This window comes from Schistocerca gregaria, chromosome 2 (genome assembly GCF_023897955.1).
Source record: "Schistocerca gregaria isolate iqSchGreg1 chromosome 2, iqSchGreg1.2, whole genome shotgun sequence".
Taxonomy (NCBI): Eukaryota; Metazoa; Arthropoda; class Insecta; order Orthoptera; family Acrididae; genus Schistocerca; species Schistocerca gregaria.
The window spans coordinates 857,375,668-857,402,550 of record NC_064921.1 but is presented as its reverse complement, the minus strand read 5'-3'; the positions used below and the strand labels follow the sequence as shown (position 1 = coordinate 857,402,550).

General features: G+C 41.4%; 1 protein-coding gene across 3 annotated transcripts in view; it reads right to left on the bottom strand.

Annotated features, from left to right (window-relative positions):
* The window catches only part of LOC126335233 (uncharacterized), a 385,936-nt gene that overhangs the window by 333,388 nt on the left and 25,665 nt on the right, over positions 1-26,883 (bottom strand). Inside the window, exons 2-3 of one of the 3 annotated variants that reach the window (XM_049998276.1) lie at positions 22,983-23,040; positions 4,641-8,084 (exon numbers count right to left, since the gene is read on the bottom strand). The exons of the other annotated variants lie outside the window; for them this stretch is intronic. Coding sequence (XP_049854233.1) covers positions 7,903-8,084; positions 22,983-23,040 — 240 coding nt within the window. The 3' untranslated portion in view covers positions 4,641-7,902. Of the gene's footprint in view, positions 1-4,640; positions 8,085-22,982; positions 23,041-26,883 lie in introns of those variants that run through there. 3 annotated transcript variants of the gene reach the window in all.

The following is a 26,883-nucleotide window of genomic DNA, read 5'->3' as shown; positions in this document are numbered from 1 at the left end:
AATCAGGTTTTGCTGAGGGAATTTGATTGGGGAATGAGACACTTAAAGTAGTCGATGAGTTTGCTATTGGGGGAGCAAAATAACTAATTATGGCCAAAGTAGAGAGCATATAAAATGTATACTGGCAAGAGCAAGAAAAGCATTTATGAAGAAGAGAAAGTTGTAAACTTTGAGCGTATATTTAAGTGTTAAGAAGTCTTTTATGAAAATATTTGTATAGAGTGCAGTCATGTATTGAAGTAAAATTGGACAATAAACAGTTTAGACAAGAAGAGGATAAAAGCCTATGAAATGTGGTGTTACAGGAGAATGCTGAAGCATAGGTGGGTAGATCACATAACTAATGTATGGGGAGGGGCAGGGGGGGTTAAAATCATAAAGGGAGATTAAGAGATGAATACAGTAAGCAGATTGAGAAGGATTGTAGGTTGCAGGGGTTACTTGGAGCTGAAGAGGGTAGCATGGAGAGGATGCATTAAACAAGTCTTTGCATCGAAAACCAAAACAACATCTGCAACCTCCTCAATCAGCAACTTATATCTCTTCTCCAACTAAAACTTTGTTACTTGATACATTGCAAAGATCTGTTAATGATTTTGTACCTAGTTCTTCTTCCACACTGTGAGTAACATCCCAATTTTCCACACGTAACAATATTTGTGCTCTCCAAAATTTCCTCCCAAAATATAGACTATTCACTTCATATCAGTCTGTCTTGCTGTCTGTATGCTGCAAAGTTCCTCATCCTTTCATAATCTTTTCTGGTTGTTTTTTCTTGCCTCAAATTGACAGGCTGCCAGAGGGACAACCCCTAATTTACCTGCCCTATTCTCATATCTACTGTTGTTAAATGTTCTGTTACTTCATTTCTATGATATTTTCCTATTTTCATGTACTCTACTTCACTTCCTATTTCTGTCATTCGACTGAGATTCTCTCCTAGCACCTCTTCTCAGACAATAATTTCCTTAATTTTCTCCTCCTCTCTTTCTCATAATTTCCTATATTATTGCAATTTTGATTCCTCATGGACTCCACCGTACTTGTATTTATATTTTACAACAGTGTCCACAGTTACTTTCAACATTGTTAAACTAATATATAATTAAATTTATAACTGAAATTTATCAGTTTGCTTGATTTCGATGACAGAATTTGCTTTGATGTTTCTCTGCAACAAATTTGAAGTAATCAATATATTGAAATAAACCAGTTTTCACATTGTAATTTTATGGAATATGTATACATAACATCACTTAATGGTAGCACTATCTCCAAAACATTTGGTGTCGATCTGTTCACTATGTACAGTACCATTTGCTACATTACTTTGTTTACGTACTCTAGCTGATCCAAGGACTCATGTGAAAGCTATCAAAGTTTTCATTTCTTTTTGTGTGCCTGTCAGGTGAGTGTTCTTTGTGAAAGATGCACACCAACGAGTAATGCTCAATTTATGTATCAAAATAAAAAATCTAGGTTTTATCGCCAGTGTGTTATAAAGACATCTACAGTTAACTGATTTACATTTATACATAGTACTATTTCATATTGGTGACCTTTTGTGTGCCCATCAAATAATGATTTACCCAATGGTGTGAAATTTTCGTAAGTGATAAAATTTGGACAAAGCTGCTTAAACTATCATGTTGCCACTTCGATGAAATTATCCCCTGAGCAGGTGCACCTACATATAAAGTGTGCCAAACACAAATAAAACTGTTTTGCACCTTTCAGTTTTTGTTCCTTAAATGTGAGCCCATACCTAGCCTTTCACTATTCCTTCAGCTAACACAGTAATAAGTTGTGCTGTCATATTTCTAAGTGAGCAGAAGAAATATAAAATAAACAGTGAGATAGGGGAGAAAAAATTTACTATGCATGTAAGAAAATGATGTGATTGTGAGCCAGCAGCACAATCCGACAATGAGGCCATTGTCCATGAGATAATTAGTAATCGAATAATTGGCTGACTAGCATCTGATGCAACTGCAATGTTTAATGCCTTAAATGGGACATTACTCTGGGGTAATACCTGTCTGTGGCAACAGAATGATGTTGATGAAAGTTTATCTCTTAACTGTGTAATTAAAAAGTGCTTTAGCTCATATAAAATAAGTTTATTTTATCATTATGTAACTAAACAGAGATGTCAGAAGTGAAATATTCGAACACAAAGTATATTACTTTGAAATTTTCATAATGCCTTCCATATATGGCTGATGAGAAAGTAACACCAATGTTAAATTACAGTGAGTCAGAGTCGCTGGCCAATACTTCCTTTCTTTAGACAAAATTCTAAGCACTGTCACCAAGCAAGGTGGTTCACTGGTTAGCACATTGGACTCACATTCGAGAGGATAACAGTTCAATCCTGTGTCTGGCCATCCTGATTTAGGTTTTCCATAATTTCCCTAAATTGCTTCAGGCAAATGCCAGGATGGTTCCTTTCATAGGGCACAGCTGACTACCTTCCACATCTTTCCCTAATCGAAAGAGACCGATGACCTTGCTGTTTGGTCTCTTCCCCCAAATCAATCCAGTCCAATCCAATCCTAATCACTCTCAATACAGAGAGAGGAGAAAGGACTACTTCTAACTTTCTGAACTTTCATGTCTTTTCTTCAGGGAGGAAAGTAAGCTCAGCTACTGAAGGTTGGAAAGAAGTAGCAAGTCATTCAGATTCCAGGATGAGGACACACCACGCAACCTAACAGTTATTGCAATCTGATTATCCAGAGTAACAGGCTGTATGCTTTCATTGTGATACAATGTTTTGATTATACTGATGGGAATATTTGTTTTTATTAACTTAATCCAGTGAACCAATTCTAGCTTTCAGGAATGCCTAAGTGCAAAACAGGAGGTCAATCTGTAGCAAAAAGTTGAAATTTACTTACCCCAGCATTGTAAAACCCTCAAATTAATTATTAAGAAAACTGAAATACATGTACTATGCTCAAATCATAAAGCACTCCAAGAATAAAACAACAACTATCTGAAGCATCATTAACAAGGACCAAACTAAAAATAGAGTCCCAAATTTAAGTGAGCTCTTAGAAAATAACACTGGCAAAAGTGGTACTTAAATTATTGGCCACATAATTCAAGGATTACTTCCTATCAATGGCAGCAAACATTGCACCCCTAATAAACAACCAGATATGGTTGCATTAGTTTTGCTTGTTCAGACATTGCATGCACCACCAAAAGTGAACTAATGACAATACAAAACTTATCAGGTGGTTAAGAAGCTGTTAATTCCGCTGGCTGTGTTTGTGATGACATGATAGGGGAACCCTGAACATAATAACAATTATTGTGGCTGAGATAAGTGTACACATTCAAAGGAGCATTATTTAGTCTAATTTTGCAACTGTAGAATAGGAGTGTGCACAGGCAACAAAGTGTTAGGGAACAGATTTTTGTGGCTGCAATTTTTTTTCCCTTGTACAATATTGTTTGTGATATACATTCTTGGAAGTGGCAGCTAATTAATCAACACTGGGACCTTCTTAGACTGAAAAGAATAGAAAGAATAAAAATTTGCTGATGATCAGTTACAGAACATATTATAAGATATTGATTATGAGCTGAGAGATAACTAATTGTAGGAGAATGGCTAGACTCTAAAGAACACAGAAACTTGCAACAGTGATAATAGTGTGGAGCGGAAGTTTCAGATATGTTTTGTGATGGTGAAGAATCAAAAGATGAGGGTAGTGAGGGTAATGAAACCAATGGTGATAAAGAATCACATAACATGCAGTGTCATCCATTTATCAAACAAGAATGTTCATCTTACAAGTAATACACCAATGGATTTACTTAGGTTTAATACTCAGATTTAATACTTAGAGATGTCATACTTCAGTTTGTAGTTGATTAAAAGAATGATAATGCTGTGAATATATATTTGAATGAAAATACGAAGGATAGGCCTAGGATTAGTAAGTACGCTTGTGTTTTTGAAAGTTACATTACGTACATGTATTGTGATATCCATATAATAACAAGACTATTGCAATGGAGACCTCTAGTTTCAAAACAGAGCAGTAGTGATGAGTGTGTGCAGATATGGCTTCATGATCATCTTAGGCTCATTATATTTTGCTAAAAAGTCCACAGCCAAGACACCCAAAGAACTGATGATACAATACTAAGTAGGGCCTGTACCAAATTAATTTGACAGCGAATTATGTCAAGTGCTCTACTCATGAAGAGATACTGTTAGATGAATTGATGATTCTTTTGGGATGGTGATTTTCATTTATATGATACATACCAAATAACGATAATGATCTGTTTGTGCCATAAGTAGACATTAATGGCCACACACTAAATGAAGCACATTGTTATCTTTTGGGAATATATATCCTGACTTGTTCCATATCCCTGAAGGTTCTCTTTATGTATGGGATCTATGGAACACTATAAGTGAATGACTGAATATCAAACAGAAATGGAAAGTAAATGACCAGCTACTAACTGAATTATGAAATAAAAGAAAAAACAATTAGAAAAACTTATTTATTTGTTTATTAATCATAAAATACAGACAGAAGTAGTTGGAAACAAAAAGTGTTATTAGTGACAAGAACACAGGATTTTCTTAGAGGCATTTATTGTCTTTAGAATTCCAAAATAGTAATCTTATGTTGCTGCTATTTAAAAAAAAAAACAAAGGAATATTTATTTTTGTTCTTTATACATGTACTTCTACCAAGAAAAATTGGTAGTAAGTTGAATACAGAAAAATAAGCTGTGAGAATTGTTTTGTAGAATGAAAATGTATATGAGTGGTATAGAGCACCACTAGTAAATATGTTAGTGAATCTTGTGTACCACTGCATCATCAAAATAACAGACAGGTATTTGATTTACATGTTTCTTGTTATTACAGTGTAACACACAACTACATTAGCAGCAAAATAGCAACCCATATGATTCATCCACATTCATTCATTATCTATGGATTGTAAAAAGGCAATTATACACCACATCACAAATATGTCGAGAATCAATAAATAAATTGAGATGCTACATTTTTTCAAATTATGGTAGGCAATACAGTGAATTTCCCAATATTCACAAGTAATTTTTATTTACATAGCATGCATGGGACATGATCAAACAGTATCAACATAACAGCACCATGGATCTGTCTCACCATCAGGGGAAGAGGATCCATGAATGTCTGCCCTATTACACCAAATGTAAGCACGGACAGAACATGGGGTATGGTTTTTATGTGTATTATCGTGGCTATCATATCATGTGCTCAAAATGTTGACCTTGAGAATTGCTGCACACTATAAAGTGATTCTGGTGAAACAGCACTGCACATCAAATTTCATGTGGAATCAATGTGTTATAAGGCATTTCATTTCTTTGGGAGTCATCAGTGCTTTGTAATAGACTTCTTGTCTTAAATCTCACCATAAATAAGGGCGTAGAAATGCTAAGTTAGGTGAGTCTGTAGACCATTTTGCATTTCCTGTACAACTGTTCCAATGCTCTCCAAGTGTCCTTTTAAGAGGGCCTTTCAACCTATGTCTGGAATGAAAATGATATCCATCATGTTGGTACCACACTGACTGACTTATGTTCAGTGGGGTGTCTTCCAATAACTGCAGCAGCAGTATATCTTAGGAACTCACATTACCTGAATGTATTTAGAATTCCATCAACAACACTGAGACCAGTGTTGTGGGCCTTGAAAAACATGCACCAAATATTGAAAGACCAAGAGCATTCATTGTGTCAGCAAGGATTTTCGTATTAGTGCATATTGTAAAGCCTGACTTGCCTATGGTTTGTAATTGATGCTTCTTCCTTAAACAAAATTTTGCTTAGATTTGCCGCATCACTTCACAGTTTTTGTAGATAACATTCAGAGGGCTGTAATCAAATTTGGATAGTCACTGCCATTAAGCTGTAGATGTAGTGAAATTTGAAGAAGATGAAATACGATGGAATACAGTGTTCGCAGAACACTCATTTGATCGATACCTCTTGTACTTCTGAAATACCAGCTTGTGAGATTTGCATTGTGTGTTACTCCTTTAAAATGTTAGTTTAATTTCTTTCATCAGTTGGTCTTCTTTTCCCTTGGCGTATTTTATTCTCCACACTTCAAGTTTCTAGAACTTTATTTATAACGTTTACAAAGACAGATCGTGACTACTTGGCACAATCTGGACACTCTTACATGTACAACTGCACTGCTTCTCTAACACTCTCACAACATTCACCATAAACAATGCTCAATGCACAATGTGAATGTCTCAATAGTTTTACAAGCATGTTGTCTGATTGCTACAACAGCAGAACACAGATTGGTGGGCTTCATGCACTCAGGTAAAGACAAGAACCACACCTGAGTTTTGTGTTTGCTTACATTCAGTATAACAGGGCAGATGTTGATGGAACCTCTTCTCCTGGTGGTGGGACAGTGGTTTGCAGTGCTGTTATTTTGATAATACTTGATCAAGTCCCATACATGCTGTGTCATTGAAGTTCTCTTAGAAGCTTCTTTCAAGTGCCACAGAAAAAAGCATATACTTCCTTTAGAACAGAACAAAGTCAGTATCATAATTTGGAGACTTTAAATGATGAAAATTGCTTGTGAATATCAGGAAATTTGTCTTAGTGTCCACTACATCTAGGAAAAAAACTGCACTCACACAAAAGACATGATGCTCAGTTTCACGGCAAGGCATGCTTTGGTAAACATATCATATAAAGTAGGATCAGGGATGTACAAACATATTTTTCCTCAAAGTGGATGGAATTAAAATTATAGAGGTACCTGCAATAAATTATTAAGGTAGAAAGTAAGAAAGCCACATTAATAACAACATTGAATAAGGTGGGAGAAAGTTGTGATGGCAAAGTGAGAAACTTTACTTAATATGTGAAAAACTTTTTTGAGATATAAAAATAGAAGGTACAGTTAGATGCATTACAATTTAAGAACTGAGTGGTAAGATACAATATTTATAAGCTTTTTCCAATCCATGATAGTGTAATGCAGCAAACACTGGTAACAGTATCTGTTTTTTTTTTCATATTTATACGCATAGATAGTACAAAACCTAACTTGTTTAATAAATTATAACAGTGAAGAGGCATCTGTTTATAATAATTATTATACAGCATAAAGAAGAGAATTAACTGTTATTACCAATGAAGATTTCTAATTTAAGGTAAGTTCTACACGAACTTCAATAAGGTACATGAGGGAGTACCTTACATCACTTCCTTAGATTATTGCCCAGTGTCACATGATCATTCATTCAAAATTTCTCTTCTTACATGTGAGGTCTCTTAGAATTATGCACATGCAACTCATAACTAGGTCAGCAGAAATGGAGCAACTGCTGAAACTGGATGAATAATGAAGAAAATGATGGGTTATTAGAGTAACAGAGAAACACAGCTAAAAGTGAATTGAAGTCAACTTAACATATGTACAACATATTTTGACTGCATCTTTCACTCACTCACTTTTATGTGGGTAAAAGTTATTCAAACTTGTAATCTATGATTTTTACATGAAATTCATAAATACCTAAGAAGGAAACCAGTGATGACTGCATGCAAAAATAGTTACAGTCAGACTAGATACATAATTTATCATTGTTGTCAGTTCATTCTTTTCAACCAGTCAGAAGCAAAAGCTCATAGAAGTGGATTGGAAGAGCTATGATGAGGTTTGACAACAGAAGACTATGATGTTTCAGTCTTATTTCTGTCATTCTGTGTATTATTCCTATTACATATAGCTGCTCAATGGCAACATATTATTTCTTTAAGGTACTGTAAATTTCTGTTGTTCTCGATATTTATTTCCTATTGACACAATTTTTGAAAGAATAAATTCCATTGTCCATCTCATCATCAAAAAACCTGTTCATTATCTGCTGAGCCTTCAGGCAGCAGAATTACTACTGATGACTTTGCTTGTTCACTTCCTAACACCCACGCTGGCACAGTATTGAAGTGTTTTTTTATGGGTCTGTTCCTAAGACGTAACAGTTGTCGCACTTCCGGTCTTACATAAATCTCAGCATTTGACACACCTGTAAGATAAGTAAATTTTAATAATGAATTTGAGCCTGTAATGGAGCAGATCAATCAATTAAACAAGTAGAGAACATTTTAACATTGTCAGAGAGCATATTAACTAGATTTTATACCAAAAAATTTGGAGTTCAATGTTGCTGTGGCTTGAATATCAATTCCTGTATATCAGACTATACAGACTACTTGAAACTAGATATTGAAACATAGCAAAGTTGAACTTTTAGCAAAGTATGCTACTGGGTAAAGTGGTCATGTCTGTTGGTCCATGCGTGTGATGTCGAAGTGCACCAAGAGTTTTTGTTAACCATTTTTGATTTGAACATGTTACAGTCAGTTTGTAAAGCATGTGAAGACAACAGATAAGTATCAAACAATTAAAATATAACACCAATGCACGTTAGAGGGTAAAGAATTAGTACTTTGCAAAGGTGCCAATCAGGAGATTAATTGGGTAAAAAGTTCATGTAAAAAATCTCCTCTTAATTAATTAAAACACAATGAATAATATTAGTTCTGACTTTGAATGTGATATATGAATCTCACAAAAGGAGACCTATCAGATAACATAGTTACTAACTAAAACTCAGAGAGACCAAATCACACTACTTAAACAGCTATGAGCATATTCAGTACCAAACAATGATTAAGATGATAGTAAATGATAAATAATAACTTTAGCCCACATATTTACAATGTACATCACTGTCATGGGATACTGTTCCTGACAAAGTACTAAAGGTTTTTGAACTGGATGCATTTTAGCATGATTCTTATTTTTGTAACTGCAACCGAGATGGTCGCAGGGTAGCAATGATGAAGAGTGTTGCGGGACCCGCGGAGAGGCCCGCAAACAACAACACAACGAGAGAGGATGGACAAGACCGATGAAGGACAGAACGAATACAACAAGACTGAATAACAGAGTCACAAGGAAACAAACACATCCACTGACACACAGAACAAGGAAGTAAACTGTCTAATGTGAGGTGAGGTGCCAACCGACTTTCGCATGACTAGACTGGCTGGCTGAGCGAGAGCAGGCACTTAAGTATGCTACCTGGGGTGCCGGTATTGCCCTCTGGAACCCCATGTTCTGCTGTGGCGCCCTCACACTAAAAGCGGGCAGGAGGCACGGGCCTCAACAGCTTATGGCACAGTGGTGCAGAGACCTCTATGGGTCTTAGACGTCCATGACATCTGGCACGGATTCAAATTCCACAGGGCGTGGTACCAGACTTATATAATCACAAAAAGCTGATTAGAAAATACAGTGGTCTCATACGGCATGCTGTTATCTGTTCGATTATTGTGTTATTTGATACACTGAATTTATACATGTCATTTGAGTGCACATTTTAATAATTAATGGATCTCAGTGAACACTGAAATAATCATCTATTGTCTTTATCAGCACCACAGTGCACACACACATCATATGATTATAAATCATCTCTTATAATAGAATTTTTTAAATTTATATCTGTAATGTGAATAATAACATTGGAATGTTAAGAGGGAGGTGGTCTTAGGTATACAAGAAGAGTTGCTAGAAGCCCCGTGGATGGTTCTGGCCAGGATTTTGGATGCAAGAGAAATGTTGAAGCTATCCCAGATCACCAAATAAATTTCCAGCCAGGAGATATAAACATCCCTTCCCCCTTTTCAAAATATATCTTGACAACAACTTAGTGAACTTGCTACAGAGAATTTCGTAATTTAGTTCCATGTTCCATAGATCATTTGCACAATAATTCTTAATAGTATCAAATGAGTCATTTTACATTTATGCTGCAAATTAATTTGTAAATATGGAAAGATGCTGAACATTTTTAAGTTATTTTATTTTTATTTATTTATTTTTTATTGTTTATTGCTTATACAGATGTGAGTTAGTAATTCTTACCAAACACCTTTTACACATTACAGTAACAGAAATTCTTCTATAGAATTAAAGGAGTTTTCAAGGAGAGACTTCCTCAGTTTGCTTTCAAATTTTACTTTGCTGTTTGTCATACATTTTATGTCACTTGGCAATTTATCAAAAGTTTTAGCACTGTGCATTCCTTATGTCTAAAGACCACATTAATGTTGAGTATGATAGTAATTTTTCGTTCTATTATTGCAGTTAGGCACATCATGATTCCTTTTGAACTGCAGTGGATTATTTACAACAAAGTTCCTGAGGGGATAAACATACTGTGAAGCAATGGTAAGGACACCCTACACCTGAAACAGATTTCTACAAATATGTCAGCTTACTGATTTATTTGTCTCTCCACAAGATTTGCAATGATTCTGAGTGCAAATATGGCTGAACTAAGTTGTTTTAAGGGACCCAAAGTGCTTTTTCCAGTTTAAATTCACATCAGTGTGGGCACCTAACAATTTTGAATTTTCCACCCTGACTATTATTTTCTTACCATGAGTTACACTTATTGGTGCAGTACCCCTAGATATGCAGAACTGAATAAGTTGTGTTTTTTAAAATGGAGGGTGAGACCATTGGCAGAAAACCAGTCAATGATATGTTTAAAAAGCTTGTCTACCATTTCTTCTGTTGCTGCATGTATGCTTGGATTGAGTACAATACAAGAGTAATCTGCAAATAGAACTAATTCTGCTTGTTGCACAATAGATGGAAGATAATTTAAATATATGAGGAACAGTAGTGGATGTAAGACTGAGCCTTGGGAAACAGTTTTCTACATCTTTCACTCCTGATCTGTCTATTTTTGCCTTCACACTCCCACATGTATCGTAAACAATGCACTTAGCTTTCTGCTCTTATTAACTCATATATGATGTTCTGGCAGTAATCGCTGTCTTGAATATTACCCTGTCTTCCACCTTTCAGCTCTCAGGTTTTCAGATCTCATAAAGTATAGTACCCAACAATCAGTCTTTCCCCCTCATCCCATCCAGCAAGTCTCCCCAGACCTTCGGTTCTGGGTGACTTTTCCAAACTCTACTCATTTCCTATACCTCACAAGTCCTCTTCCTTCACTCCTCCTCCTTACTTTTCAACCCTTCTGTCAGAAGAAGGAGCCAATTCCTCTGAGAGCTTACATATCTATACCTTATTTACATGTGTTGCTCCCACTCGGTGAGTATTTTTTTTTTTTTTTATCTGTCCAATTACATTATATGAGATATTGTGATTCACACAGTCAAATGCCTTAGATAGGCTGAAGAAAATACCAAATGGCACTATTTTGTTCGTTAATTCTTGTAATATTTGGTGACTGAACATGTAAATGCCATTCTCAGAAGAGCAACTCTTCTGAAACCCAAACTGTGATTTGCAGAGGATATGATGATTGCTCAGGTGAGATGCTATTCTAGAATTCACCACCTTCCCAAAAAATTTGGAAAATGATATCAGTAGTGAAACAATGCAGTAGTTATTGACATCTGTTGTAACACCTTTCTTAAAGAGGGTTTTAACAAGGGCATATTTCAGTCTCCTTGGAAAGATGCCTTGAGATAGTGATGCCTTACAGATTTGAGTTAAGACACGGCTTATTATAACAGAACAAATCTTTAGTCCTCTACTGGGAACACCATAAAGTCTAGATGAGCTTAAAATCTAGATGAGCTCACAGACAAATAAAGAAAAGATGTTGTGTGGACATGTGTCCAGAAAAGCTTAATTTCCATGTTAGAGCTCGTTTTAGTTTCATCTGTATGTGCTGTACTTCCCCGATTCACCGCCAGCTGGCCGAATTGAAGGAAGGTAATGTTGACTTCAGTGCTTGTGTTGACATGCGACTCATTGCTCTACAGTACTGGCATCAAGCACATCAGTACGTGGCATCAACAAGTTAGTGTTCATCACGAACGTGGTTTTGCAGTCAGTGCAATGTTTACAAATCTGGAGTTGGCAGATGCCCATTTGATGTATGGATTAGCATGGGGCAATAGCCGTGGTGTGGTACGTTTGTATTGAGACTGATTTCCAGAATGAAGGTGTCCCAACAGGAAGACGTTTGAAGCAATTGATCGGCGTCTTAGGGAGCATGGAACATTCCAGATTATGACTCGTGACTGGGAAAGACCTAGAATGATGAGGACACCTGCAATGGACGAGCCAATTCTTCGTGCAGTTGACGATAACCCTAATGTCAGCGTCAGAGAAGTTGCTGCTGTACAAAGTAACATTGACCAAGTCATTGTATGGAGAGTGCTACGGGAGAACCAGTTGTTTCCATACCATGTACAGCATGTGCAGGCACTATCAGCAGCTCATTGGCCTCCATGGGTACACTTCTGCGAATGGTTCATCCAACAATGTGTCAATCCTCATTTCAGTGCAAATGTCCTCTTTATGTATGAAGCTTCATTCCAACGTGAACAAATTGTAAATTTTCACAATAAACTTGTGTGGGCTGACGATAATCCACACACAATTGTGCAATCACGTCATCAACACAGATTTTCTGTGAAAGTTTGGCAGGCATTGTTGCTGATGTCTTGATTGGGCCCCATGTTCTTCCAGCTACTCTCAATGGAGCACGTTATCATGATTTCATATGGGGTACACTACCTGTGCTGCTAGAACATGTGCCTTTACAACTACCACACAACATGTGGTTCATGTACGATGGAGCTCCTGCACCTTTCAGTTGAAGTGTTCGTACGCTTCTCAACAACAGATTCGGTGACTGATGGATTTGTAGAGGTGGACCAATTCCATGGACTGTACGCTCCTCTCACCTCAACGCTCTTGACATTCATTTATGTGGGCATTTGAAAGCTCTTGTCTACGCAACCCCGGTACCAAATGTAGAGTCTCTTTGTGCTCATATTGTGGACGGCTGTGATACAATACGCCATTCTCCAGGGCTGCATCAGCACATCAGGGATTCCATGGGATGGAGGATGGATGCATGTATCCTCACTAACGGAGGACATTTTGAACATTTCCTGTAACAAAGTGTTTGAAGTCTTGCTGGTATATTCTGTTGCTGTGTGTTTCCATTCCATGATTAATGTGATTTGAAGAGAAGTAATAAAGTGAGCTCTAACATGGAAAGTAAGCTTTTCTGGACACATGTCCACATAACATATTTTCTTTCTTTGTTTGTGAGGAATGATTCCTGAAAGTTTGGCTGTTCCTTTTTGTAACACCCTGTATAATTTTCTTAATTTCAGAAGGAGAAGTTTGTGCTATATTCATATGACTGAGTTTTGTGAAAGTTGTTTTTTCTACATACTGCTGTTATTTTTCTCTTGTACTGTTTGTCCCTATACTTTCTGCTATATTTAAGAAATGACTATTAAATATATTTGGTACCTGTGACTCATCATTTATAGCCTTTCCATTCAGCTCAATAGTGATGTTATTCTGTTCTGTTGCTGGGTTTCCTGTTTCTCGTTTCACTATTTTTATGTAGCCTTTCATCTGTTGTTGGAATCATTGATTTCTGGCATTTTACAGATGTTCCTTGATATTTAATAAGTTTTCTTAGTAATTTTGAGATGTTTTTGTAGAGTGCAACTACTGCAGGATCTCTTCTTGTTTTCACCAATAGATATACTTCTCTTTTCCTTTCACAAGTTACTTTAATCCCTCTAGTGATCCATGGTGTTGTACATGACTGTTTAATATCCTCTCTGATTAGCTTATGCAGAAAGCTATTTTCAAATAATAATATGAATTTATCATGGGGTAGATTAAATTTTATTTTGAAATTTGATTAATTATGAATTTTATTCCAGATTATCTCTTTAAACTGTGGTTGAAAATATTTGTCCTGGAGTAATTAATTATTCTGATTTTCACTGAGGAGTATCTATACTGTAAAGCACTGTCTCATTTATCCTGACTGACTTTGCTTTATAATCAGTGAGATCATTTGTTACTGGGGTAACATTTATTTTCTTGCTTTGAGTGTCACCAAATAAAATATTATCAGTTAGGGTTCTTCTGTCTTTATTCACCTGTATTGGAAAGTTAATTACTGAGATCAAATTGCAAATTGCAGAATCCATATAAGGTTTCCACATCATTTTTCCTATGAAAATCCCTTAGTAAATTTACACTGATGTCACAGACTATTAATGCTTGCTACTGCCTGACAGTGTAGCAAGGAATGGAGACTCCTCATAAACAGTTCAAAATATTCCAGTGGGGAGCTATATACAATTACAATTAAAAGTCATCTATTTTTCAGTATTAATTCACAAGTATACACCTCTGCATGCTGATCACACAGAATTAAGTTGTGTCAATGTTTTTGAAGTTCTGTTTTGTATAAATATGTTTAACTTTCAATGGAGAAATAACAGTGCCAACTGGTAGCAAATATTTGTTTCATACATTTACCTAGGTTTTGACACTTCTAAGGATGTCTGCATCAGAATGAAAATTTAAAAGCCATAAAGTTACTTTGCAAGAAGGCAATAATCAAAGTTTAGGGCAGATATGCTCAGGTTAAAAATTGAAAATTAAAAACATTCCAGGCTTTGTTATGTACACCTGTGTATGCATGTGTGTCATACACTTGTATTTTGTTCATTAGGTGGCAGTGTGGAACTGTATTGAATACCTTCTGGAAGTCAAGGAACACAGCATCTCCCTGGCTTTCATATGATTGTGGTTTTTTGAACCCATGTTGACGTCTACAGAGGAGATGTTTGATCTATAGAAATGTCATAATATGTGAGCATAAAACATGTTCCAAAGTTCTACAATAGATCAATGTCAAAGATATAGGCATATAATTTTGTGCATCTGAGCAATTACCCTTCTTGGAAATGGAAATGACTTGAGGTTTTTCCAATCATTCGCAATGCTTCACACCTCTGGAGACCTATGGCTCACTTCTGGCAGGAGATAAGAAAAATCGCATTCCAATGAAGGGTGTTGCAGCCCATGCTCTCATCGATGGACCTTGTGTATTTCTTGGATGTTCTCTTAATTTTAGCTTGGATATAAATGACACTTTCTCACATGGAAATGGATGGTTCATCGTTGGCATAGAAAGAGGTGGTAGCGGAGTTCCTAGTATACCTGATCTTCAAAGTTTTAATGATAGAGATGTAATTGCGTTGTACCTATCATATGTTTGAAATTGGTAGTAAATATTTTGGTAAATCAGCTTATGACTCAACATCTCCTCTTGTCTTGTATACTCGTAGTAAAAGAAACATTAATCAAAACAAGTCTGTATTTATTTGGGTTAAAGGTAAAGGTGTGTGTGAATATGTAAAATTTGTAGCCGATTGTATTTTATATTTCCATAAATATAGATCTGTAGTGTCAGCCACTAACCGGAGAAGGGCTATTGGCCCCTGGGACCACAAGTTCCACTGTGGTGCCCCCACACTAAAAGCGGACCAGGAGGTGAGTGCTGCCACAGCTTATGGTGGGATGGTGCAGAGACCTCTATGGGTCTTCTATGTCCATGATATCTGGTGCGGATTCAAATTCCACAGTGCACGGTACCAGATCCCTCCTCCCCTGAAACTTGCGTGTAGGGGCGGAGACACCCCAGATGGTGCCGAGGTGGATGACAGTGGGAAGAGGAACTGGGTGTATCAACCGCTAGTGGCAGGGAGGAAGGGTCGCCCGAGGTATCCATGACAGCTGATCCAGGGTCCAGGAAAGGGGAGGGAGCCGCCAATCCAGCCAGAGGTGGAGAGGTGGGGAGACGGCAACTGGGGGCTGGGACGGTGACTCGAGGGCCACGTCCATACCCAAATGAAGTAGGCAAAGAGGTGGCAGCATGTGTCAAATGGCAGCATGAGCACGGAGCTGATTATGATGGTGGTGCTCCAACCCTTTCGACGTCTGCTCCGACGTAACATGCCGCCCATGGGCCATGACGACCATGGCGGGTGCCCAACCCACCTTGTGCCCATTCTCACGGGCTCACGTGGCTGTGCAGGGGCATACCGTTGCGAGGGCCGGGAGTGAGGGCGGGTGGAAAACGGCATCAGCAAATGGAGCAGGGTCCACAGCTGTCACCCATGAAGGAGCTCTGCGGACGGCGACTGTCAATTGGAGTAGTGTGATAGGTGCTCATAGGTGTAGCCTCCATTCTGGTGGATGCCATTCAAACAACATGTGGGTAATTGGAGTAGGTATCAATGATGAGTAACCACATGGACCCCAAAAATGGGCCCTCAAAATCGATATGGATGCGATCCCATGGCTGGCGAGGCACAGGCCAGGGTGCAAATGACTGAAGGGACGTGCCTGGTGATGTGCACAGACAGTACAGCCACGGACCAGGCACTCAATATCGCCATCAATGCCAGACCAACACACATGCCAGTGCGCCAAAACTTTCATATGGGACATACCCCAGTGCCCGTAGTGTAACAAGCTGAGGATCCGAAGCTGCAATTCTGGAGGGATGACCGCCTGGTCGGCATCTGACTCTGTGGCCAACAGAAGGACATCATCAACTACGGAGAGCCTGTGGGGGAGGTGGCGCCAGGGGCTGAAATCAGACGAGTAACACAGGATGGCCACCCGTGGACCACGGAGTTGAGAACCTGCTGTAAGGCAGGGTCACGGCAGGTTGCCACAGGAACATCAGGAGCCATAAGAGGAAGACCGTCCCGTGCATCCCAGTGGGCGGAATCAGTGTGAAAGCAGAGGACCTGCTGTTGGTCAGAGGCAGGAAGATGGGACAAAGCGTCCGCATTAGCATGGTGAGCGGTGGGCTTATACCAGCTGGTGGAAGCGTAATTAAGTAAAAACAATGACCAGCGCTGGAGACGTTGAGCCATCTGCTCGGAAAGATGAGAGTGGGGTTCGAAAAGTGCAACCAAGGGTTTATGGTCCGTCAGGAATGATATTTTTGGACGGCGAACACGATAGGTAGGGCCTCCTTTTCAATTTGGGAGTAGTTCCGTTGTGCTGGGGTCAACGTCTTAGAGGCATAAGCTATGGTCTGTCCAGAGCCATCAGCATCCCGGTGCGTGAGAACAGCACCAATGCTGTATGCTGACGCATCAGCTGCCACAAACAAGGGGTGGTCCGGAGAGAAGGGAGTAAGGCAAGGGGCGGACATCAGCATCGCATTTAAATGGAGAAAAGCCTTGTCACAGGCAGGAGTCCAAACAAAAGGTACCCCTTTGCGACGCAAGTGACAGAGGGGTTGAACAATGGAGGCAGCCTAGGGCAAAAACTTTAACTAATAAGTAACCTTGCCCAGAAACACCTGCAGTTCACATAAGTCCTTGGGACGAGGAAGGGCCTCAATGGCCGCATCATTATGACTTGAAGGGCGAATGCTATCTTTGCTAAGCCAGTGGCCCAAGTATTCCACTTCCTGTTGAAAAAACAAGACTTGTCCAGCCGATAGCTTAGACCAACAGATTACAGAGCGTGAAATAAGGCGCTGAGGTTTTGCAGATATTCCTGGCGGGAACGCCCAGTGACCAAGATGTCAGCCAGATAATTAACAAATGGAGGGATAGGCTGGGTAAGCTGCTCCAGGAATCGCTGGAAAGTGGCCAGCGCCGAAGAGACGCCAAAGGGAAGGCGCTTGTACTTATACAATCCAAAAGGCGTGTTGATAACCATGATGTTCTGAGATTTGGCATCCAAAGGCAACTTGTGGTATGCCTCAGCCAGGTCGATCTTGGAAAAATGGGGTAAGTGTCAACGAGGAACTGAGCATTGACTGTAGCGCCGAAGTCTCCACACAGCCGAAGGGACCCATTGGGTTTCCATATGACAACCAGTGGTGTCGCCCATGCACTAGAGGGTACAGGTTCCAGCACGCCAGCGGCCTGTAGCCGATCCAGTTCCTACTTGACCTTACGGCCACCGGAAGGGGCCGGGCCTGGAAAAAGCGATGCTGTGCATCCAGCCGGAGGGTGATGTGCGCCTGAAAGCTGGAAGCACATCCGAGATCCGGTGCAAACAACGACGCAAAAGCGGAGCACAGATTTTCCAAATCCTGAAACGGAACAGCCGTGGAAACGACCTTAAATTCGTCGGAAATTGAAAAGCCAAACAGTTGAAACACATCCAGGCCAAATATATTTAAAGCCGACGGATGGTCGACGAAAAAGAGGGTATGGAGCCGGGGAGCACACCTGTATGTCGCCTGGACGACGAACTGCCCACGAAGGGGAATGAAACCGTCTCCAGAGGCGAGAGGGAGGGCACAACGCAAGAGAGCCCAGCCGGGTATATGTCATCATATTAATCAAGGAGACGGTGGCCCCAATGTCGACCTGAAAACTGACATCCTCAGTGAAAATGCGGAGCATGAGGAAAAGCTTCCGCACCGATGGGTCGTCCTTTGGATGACTGATTGCAGAGCATGGACTGTATCTTGAGGCCCAGGAGGGGCAGCACTGGAGCGAGTCGAGCGACTATGACAGACCTATCGGATGTGGCCCTCCTTGTTACACAGCGTGCTCGTTTTCCAAGGTGGGGACAATCAGCCCGCGAATGGGCAGTAAAGCACTGTGGGCAAGATGAAAGTGTAAGACAAGGGGCGACCGGTGACGAGGGGCGACCGAAGGCGTCGACGCCATACAGACGTCGGAACATGAAAGAGACCCGAGGGCGCTGGCCCCTGTCCGCTGGACCACATCAACGTTGCGAGGGCGGAACCCGCCGGGACGCCGCGATCGTTGCCACTTGCAGTCGCGTCATAAGATGCTTGTTAGCAACTTGAGCAATTTCAAAGGAGTGGGCAATTCGGAGAATGTCTTCCATGGAGGGTTGTCGAGTTTCAATGCCGCAGTACAGACCTCATGGTCGAGAGCCAGCTGAACCACGACATTACGGATCAGGGAGTCTGCATACGAAGCCTTACACTGCTGAATGGTGCAAATAAAATCCCATCGACGGCTGAGACCCTGCAAGTCCGTGACCCAGGAACAATACGATTGACCAGGCTGTTTATGGTACTGGTGGAACTCTAGCCGAGAGGCGACCAGACGGTAGCGTTGGGAATTATAGTTTGTCAGCAAAAGTCAGATCTTCTGGAAAGAGAGAGCCACAGCATTGTACAATGGTGCCAACTTGCGGAGAAGAAAGAACGTGTCTGGAGAGGCCCAACACAAAAACAACGACCACTGCAAGTAATCGTCTGTGTATTGAAAAACCGTGAAATGTTCTTTCAGCCTATGTAAGTAGGTCTCCCAGTCCTCTTTAGCATCATTAAAGTGTCCAAACGACGGTGGACGTGGAAAAGCATCAGACACCTGAGGACCCTGAAGCTGACTTGGTAATGTGTCCCGGGCATTGACTTTGGCCGTTAGCTACTGCAGCGACTTTTGTAAGATGTCTAACTGGAGCTGCTGCTGCATGAGCTGCTACTGTTGCTCCAGCAGACAGACCAACTCCGCCTCCATAGCAAGAGCGACAACTGTTTACCTCATCACCAAAATGTTATAACTGTGACCAGGACGGTCGCAGGGTAGCAATGACGGAAGGTGCGGCGGGACCCGCGGAGAGGTCCACTAACAACAATACAACGGAAGAGGACGGACACAACCAACGAAGGACAGAACGAATACAACAAGACCGAACAACACAGTCACAAGGAAACAAACACGTCCACTCGTACACGAACCAGGAAGTAACAGTCTAGCGCAAAGCGAGGTGTAAACCGACGTAAGCGAGATTAGATTGACTGGTGCGCTTTTTTTTTTTTTCTTCATTGTGATTTTAATACCCGTATAAAAAAAGGTAGGCTGGCAGCAGCACAATACGCCACTCTTCAGCCAAAGATATTACAATGATAAAACAGAGAAAACACATGAGTTGGAACAAAACGGTGGGGAAGAAACAGTAGACACATGAACATAAAAAACATGAAGCTGTTCACATTCAATGACTACAAACTGTTGACATGACGCACAAACACTGAAGATGTCAATGGCACTGGTGAACGATGGAGTGTGACGGTGAAAACTGAACACTAAACACGACGACGCACACGAGACACTAATGGCGATGATCTCTGGTGGCGAATGTCCACGTAGCGTGTGCGAGTCCAGGGACCTGCCAAAAGGTGAAGAAGGGTGACGGGGGGGGGGGGGGGGAGAACAAAGATGCCAATGGCTGAGGAGATGGGAGGGTGGGAGGATCAAAGTTGGTAGGAGGGGTAAATGGAGGGGAGGAGGGCAGCATCAGGGAGGGGGAACTGGTGGAAGCCACCTTGGAAGAGGGTAAGGAGGGTGGAGAGTTGGAGGCTGGGTGGGACGTGGGAATACAGGAGTGGCAGCGGGCGAGGGTGGGAGAGGATGGGGGAGACAAGCAGGTGAGGAGGATCGAGTTTTTGGGAGGTGTACAGGATACGTATCCATTCAAGAAAAAGGAGGAGGTGTGGGAACGGAATGAGGTCATACAGGATCCGCGTGGGGGAGGGGAGATGGATACGATAGGTGAGGCAGAGACCATGGCGCTCAAGGATCTGAAGGGATTTGTAAAAGGTAGGGGGGACGGAGATCCAGGCAGGATGGGCATAACAGAGGATAGGGCGGATGTGGGATTTATAGGTGTGGAGGATGGTTGAGGTGTCCAGATCCCATGTACGGCTGGAAAGGAGCTTGAGGAGATGGACTCGGGAGCGTGCCTTGGCTTGGATTGTCTGGAGATGGGGGGTCCAGGAGAGGCGACAGTCGAGGGTGACGCCAAGGTACTTAAGGGTGGGGATGAGGGCGATAAGACGGCCATAGATGGTGAGATAGAAATCGAGGAGGCGGAAGATAGGGGTGGTTCTGCCTACAATCATCGCCTGGGTTTTGGAGGGATTGACCTTGAGCAACCACTGGATGCACCAAGCGGTGAATCGGTCAAGATGGGATTGGAGAAGGTGTTGGGAACACTGCGGGGTGGGGGCAAGGGCAAGGAAGACGGTGTCATTGGCAAACTGGAGAAGGTGGACCGGGGGTGAAGGCGGCGGCATGTCCGCCACATACAAAAGGTACAGAAGGGGGGAAAGGATGGAGCAGTGGGAAAAAATGTGTAGGAATCCATGTTATGGATGGCGACGTAGGAAGGATGGTGGGAGAACTGGCTGCACGAGAGGCCGGCTCTTAAGTACGCTATCGGTGGCGCCACTATTGGCCACTGGGACCACGTGTTTCACTGTGGCGCCCCCATACTAAAAGCGGGCCAGGAGGCGAGCGCCACCACAGCTTATGGCGCGATGGTGCAGAGACCTCTATGGGTCTTCGACGTCCATGACGTCTGGCGTGGATTCAAATTCCATGGCACACGGTACCAGATTCAGTGAAACCTTAAAGGACTTATGATTACTGATTCCCTGTTCCGTGCTGATTCAAAAAGTTCATGTTTTTTTGTCACTAGCAGGTATAAGATTTTATCTTCATGAGGTTGTTTTCCAATTAACTGTTCATTATAATTTTTGGGTGCGGTACTTAGAGAAATTTGAAATCATTCTCTGTCACTACTACCAATCCTAATCACTTTATTCTCCCAGACTATTGCAGGTAAGTTAAAATCTCCACATGATCAGGAAAATTACATGAAATGTTTTCCAAGTTTCCTCTCAGGTGTTCCACCATTGCTGCTGCTGCTGAGGTAGGAAGTCTATAAAAACATCCAGGGACCATGTTTGATCCGTGTTTAACACGTATCTTCACTCAAATTTTGTCGCATTCTGGATTTTTTATTGCTATAAACACACTTTTACCGCCAGCATTCAATCTTTTTTTATGATACACATTCCAGTTGGAGTCTAGATTTCATTGCTGTTGACATGCAGTTTCAGCCAGCTATTTGTCCCTAATATTATGTGGGTATTTTTTACTGTTTATAAATGAGACTAGTTCTGGGACCTTTCCATAGATGCTCTTGCTATTAGCTAATATAGTATTAACATTTTGTTTCTCCAGTCTTCTATGATGAAAGCTATTCTGTGTGCACTCAGAATGTGTCTTATTAGGTGTGTAGAGGGATTTCTCTATTCTAAGAAATCGACATGTGATCGCTGCACTTGTTCCACTATCCTGGTAGCTGCTTCCTGCATGTACCTGACCTAGGGGGCTATACATTTCTCCACCCAATAGCAGAGGTCAAGTAATCCTCATCAACGATGATCAAGGAATTGTCTGAGCCTCTGTTTTAAGCCTGCCTATTACCTCCAAAGCAGAGGACCATGGTCATTTGTGGGAATGATGCTGCATAATGTTAGCACTGTTTTCACTCTGTGAGAATGACCCGCTGTCTTCACCAAATCAGCCTGCTGCCTGTAGGGACTAAGGATGGCCTGTGAATCCAGGCAGCAGACATCAGTCGTGCTGACAAGAGCAATGATTTGCAGCCGAGTGCACCCAATGTGCTTAGTCGCTGCTGGCAGAGCCTCCTCCACATCTCAGACAAGACACAAGACCCCCATGGCAAGCAGACAGAGTGGACACTAGCCTTTTCCAACCTGCTCTGGCCATAACATTGGCCATGCCATGGGCTCTTGAAGAGCACACAGATCATGTCAAACTGTTTTCACTGTGTGCGTACCATGAAGTGTATAACATTTTAGGCCATGTATCATATACTGCTATACTGAATTAAGTAGTGTATTTAATAGTACAGTACTGTTTACCTCATGTTGGGTACTGCAACAGAAGTTTGCAAGATCAAATACTGGCAAATAACAGCCATAAAAAATCATCACTACAGCTGCACACAATGTCATCACAGTTTTTTTCAAGATATGAAAGAAACTCACAAAGGAAACAAAGGAACAAAAATGCAGTTGCAGGAAAGATACAAGTCTTAACTAGACTTAGTGAAAGACAGTGTAACAATCATGAACAGCATATATATAAATTTATATTAAAGTCTTAGGAAGACATTTGATAACTGCTTCAGACATAAAATATTTAAAACATTTGAACTTAATTGTTTAGGTTGTTGATCTAAATGGAAGAGCATGATACATGTAACATACCATCCCCAGATGAAGTGAAAACAGTGTCTTCTGGATCCTTTTCCGTCCAGTTTAACTCCTGAAAATACATGTGACTTAAACTAACAGTTAGAAAATGTATATTCTAAATGCATTGACACTTGTGAAACTGACAGCACTCAAAATTTATGGGATTATATAAATAATATTGTTAACACAGCATATAATAATATTATTTACACAGTATATGGAGTGTAAGAATAATGACTATCTATGTACAGTCAACTATCTCTCTATATGATGTGTGCATAAAAGGAGGTAATATATATGTTGGTTAATCTTGAAATAAATACTCTCATAATTTTTAGAGTGGACTTGTGTCTTTCACCTGGGCAACACTGGCAACATATTGAGGCTTATTACATATGTTTATTAATTAACTTTAACTTAGTTTATGACTCATCACAAAAGAAAGATGAGAGCATTGACTTTGGACCTAGAGTTGCGTAAGAACCCCTATAAACATGTATACATTCTCATGCAACCAGGGCCTAACAAAATTTCCTTGATCCTCATCCTTCATATCAAACCTTGAGTTTCTATGGAAACTTCACTTCAGGCACTGGAATGATGAAAGATATACATTATTTTTGTACCTCCTCCATAATGTTGCCATTCTCTGACTTATCTGTAATATTTATTAATAATGATCATGTGATCATCTTCCTGCCAATATCTGGAGGAATATTTCTGTGGAACTTTATTTTATTTCTCTTTAAAGTCATTTGTGACTGGTAGCCATGTGCCTCCTCTTTTACTAAATCCTGGGGTAGTAACCTCCATGAAATGGAAAGAAGTACTTGCCCTTGGCGGCCGAACTTCCCAGATTGGGGGACTTCCGGCCCACAATGCCGTGCGTTCATTTCCATTTACATGGCAGCAGAGCCGCTAGCCAGTGGAGGTTATCTTTCTTCCTCCTCTGGGAGGCCAGGGGTAAGTCATTTAGTTTTCCTTTCAAACTTAGTGGGCAATATCACATCTTAGCAGAAGAACAGAACTTTCACACTGTTCTTAAAATTGTGCCATTTGATTGGCCCTGTGGCCTGCTGGGTAGAATCTTCTCTAAGTCTTCCCTCTTTGGAAAGTAGAGGGCAACAAATACTTGTGTTTTTTCCAACCCTAATTGGGTTAACATCTCATGCTTTATGGTGGGTGTGGGCAACTGGTCAGTTTGCCACTCTCTCCATAGAGGACTGATGCTGAGGGTTGTGACAAGTTTAGGGAGAAAAATATTGTGAGTGGAGAGTCTGCTGAGAGGAGCTTCTTAATATCGCTGGTCTACTGAAATATGGAGATGTAATTCTTCGTTGACTTGGATTTTATGAGAAGATCTGTTTAAACCTGTGGCACCTTCATGCAAAGGGAATGACTATATTTATATTAAAATAACTTTTTGCATGTGAAATTTGTTACATCAAGTGAAGTTTGGTGTCAAAAATTCCATTTATTAGCGGTCGTTGTATCTGTTTACGTAGGTGCTCCATGTAGTTATCATTAGGCTTGTACCCATCTTCCCCATTTAAAATCACTAAATTCAATTTGATGTGTGTAGCATTAATTCATTTTATCCTAATCATGATGGCGAGTAAGTATAGTATTTCTCACCATGTGCAGAGTAGCATTTGGTCTTCAGCTAGTGTTATTTAGTTGGCAGCCATTTTGCCATTAAATGAATCCTTGCAAAGTTTTACTCTCTGTGGTAGTCGCAGTTTCCCACTCTTATGCTTCACTGTTGATCTGACAGCCCGAAGGTAGTGTATGATGCAGAAACCTATGCTGAAATAGATTATAAACCTTATATTTCAGTGAGGCTTACCATTGCTGATCGTCATACAAATTCACTTAATTCCCCCATGTCATATGTAACTATGGGACTGTAGCTATTACAGCTTGACAATGAGTAGTGCTGGTAATGTCCTGTTCAGTGCTAAACAATGTCACTAAATAACTGGATTCTTGAATGCTAAATCTCTAGACCGTTAAGATTATTCAGAATTCCATTCCTTTACATACCGAGGTGATACAAGTCATAGGGTACCTCCTAATACGGGGTGGCCGAGTGGTTCTAGGCGCTACAGTCTGGAACCGTGCCACCGCTATGGTCGCAGGTTCTAATCCTGCCTCGGGCATGGATGTGTGTGATGTTCTCAGGTTAGTTAGGTTTAAGTAATTCTAAGTTCTAGGTGACTGATGACCTCAGATGTTAAGTCCAATAGTGCTCAGAGCCATTTGAACCATTTTTTGTTCTCCAAACCAATCGTGAACAACTTTGGCCCAGTGACATGGCGCATTGTCATGTACAGGCCTCGTCATCAGAAAGGACCAGCGGCCACACCTCCGTGTCACTCACCTTTGCTGCGAGAGAACGGGAGACGTAAATCCTATCGATGTGACTTGACGAGTGACTCGTGAAATGGGTGTATCCCGGTCTATTTCCTAGGACATGTTCCCATGTATCTACCAGCTGGAGATCTCCTATGAGTGTTCCAAGTTCGGGGCACGGTGAATCGCGTGGCAGCTGATCTTAGGTGCTTGGGTGCAATTGAAATCGCCCCCTAATATCAAGTCGTCGTGCCTGCCCTGAAAAAGTGGTGCTATTCCTTCTGCGAACAAGTGCGATCAGTCACGACGGAGATTCGTTCTGGAAGGAGCGTACACATTGATAAACCGGACGCCTTGCACCGTTACGGCCATTCCTCCAGCGTCGGGGAGATATCGGACTTCGTCTTCCTCGAGGCCCTCTCAGAGGAGAACTGCGACTCCACTGTTAGTTGGCGAGGCGTGGGACACATGAGCCGTATAACCATACATACCCGGGAAATCGGCGACGAAGACTTCTTGGAGAAAGATAGTGTCAAAGTCTGCTGCATTGAGCATGTCTTGGAGCAGCGATAACTTCGTACGTGTCCGAATGGCGATAATGTTGATGGTCGTGAAGTGATAGGTCTGTAGATCGTCTCCTGAGGTGGGGGCTGCCGTCAGTTTCGCCGTAAAAAGTGGGGCCTGTAATCTGCTGGCCGCGTCCGCGCCGTCATGTGTTGCTACTCGGGAGGGGCCAAGGTGTGGGAGGAGAGACCCCTCTCCTCATCCACCACAGCGGGCGTAGAATCGTCTTCAATGTCATCCGCTCAAGGTCCGTAAGTTAACGGTGGCTGTGGTAGAACACTTGTGGGCTGAGTGACTAAGGGTGAATCCGCAGTTGTTTCTGGTTGTGTACCAACGGCGGGCGCTGTGCTTGCAATCTGTTTGCCCGAGAGAGCGGACAAAGTAACAGGTGAGGGCGATCCTGTGTCATCCATTTTCCTCATCGTCTCGTCGGCCGTCCGGTCGTTAACTGGAGAAGACGTCCGCTGGAGGCAATCGTCTGAGGGTGTGCGACGTCGCTTTTTATGTTTTCTCGGTGACCTTTGTTTGCGGACGTGGGTTTCTGTGTCCTGTATCGCATCCCTCTCAGGGAGAAAGGCAGAGGTCGGTACAACCCTAGCGTCGAGTTCCATTCTCTCGTCCAAATCTTCAAGTGGAGTCTATGGGCGGCGTTCTTCAATCTCTGCGGACACCGTAATGTTGTTTGTCAATCCAGGACTAGCGACAGGTGTGCATTCTAACGCTTCCTGTCTTCCAAGTGGTTTGTCGTCTGTCATGACGGTGTCACCCCTGCGTAATTGAGGGGGAGGGCCGTGAGCGTAGAAGGTGGTGCTGTGTCATGTAATGGAATCTGTGTAACCCGGCGTTGAATACACGCCGAGCGCACATGACCCTCCTGGTCGCAACCAGAACAAGTACGAGGTTGTCCGTCGTACATTACTATTGCTCGACAGCCACCTATGACTAAGTAGGACGGCACATGTTTCTTTAATTCAATTTTCACTTGTCAGGCGCCGTT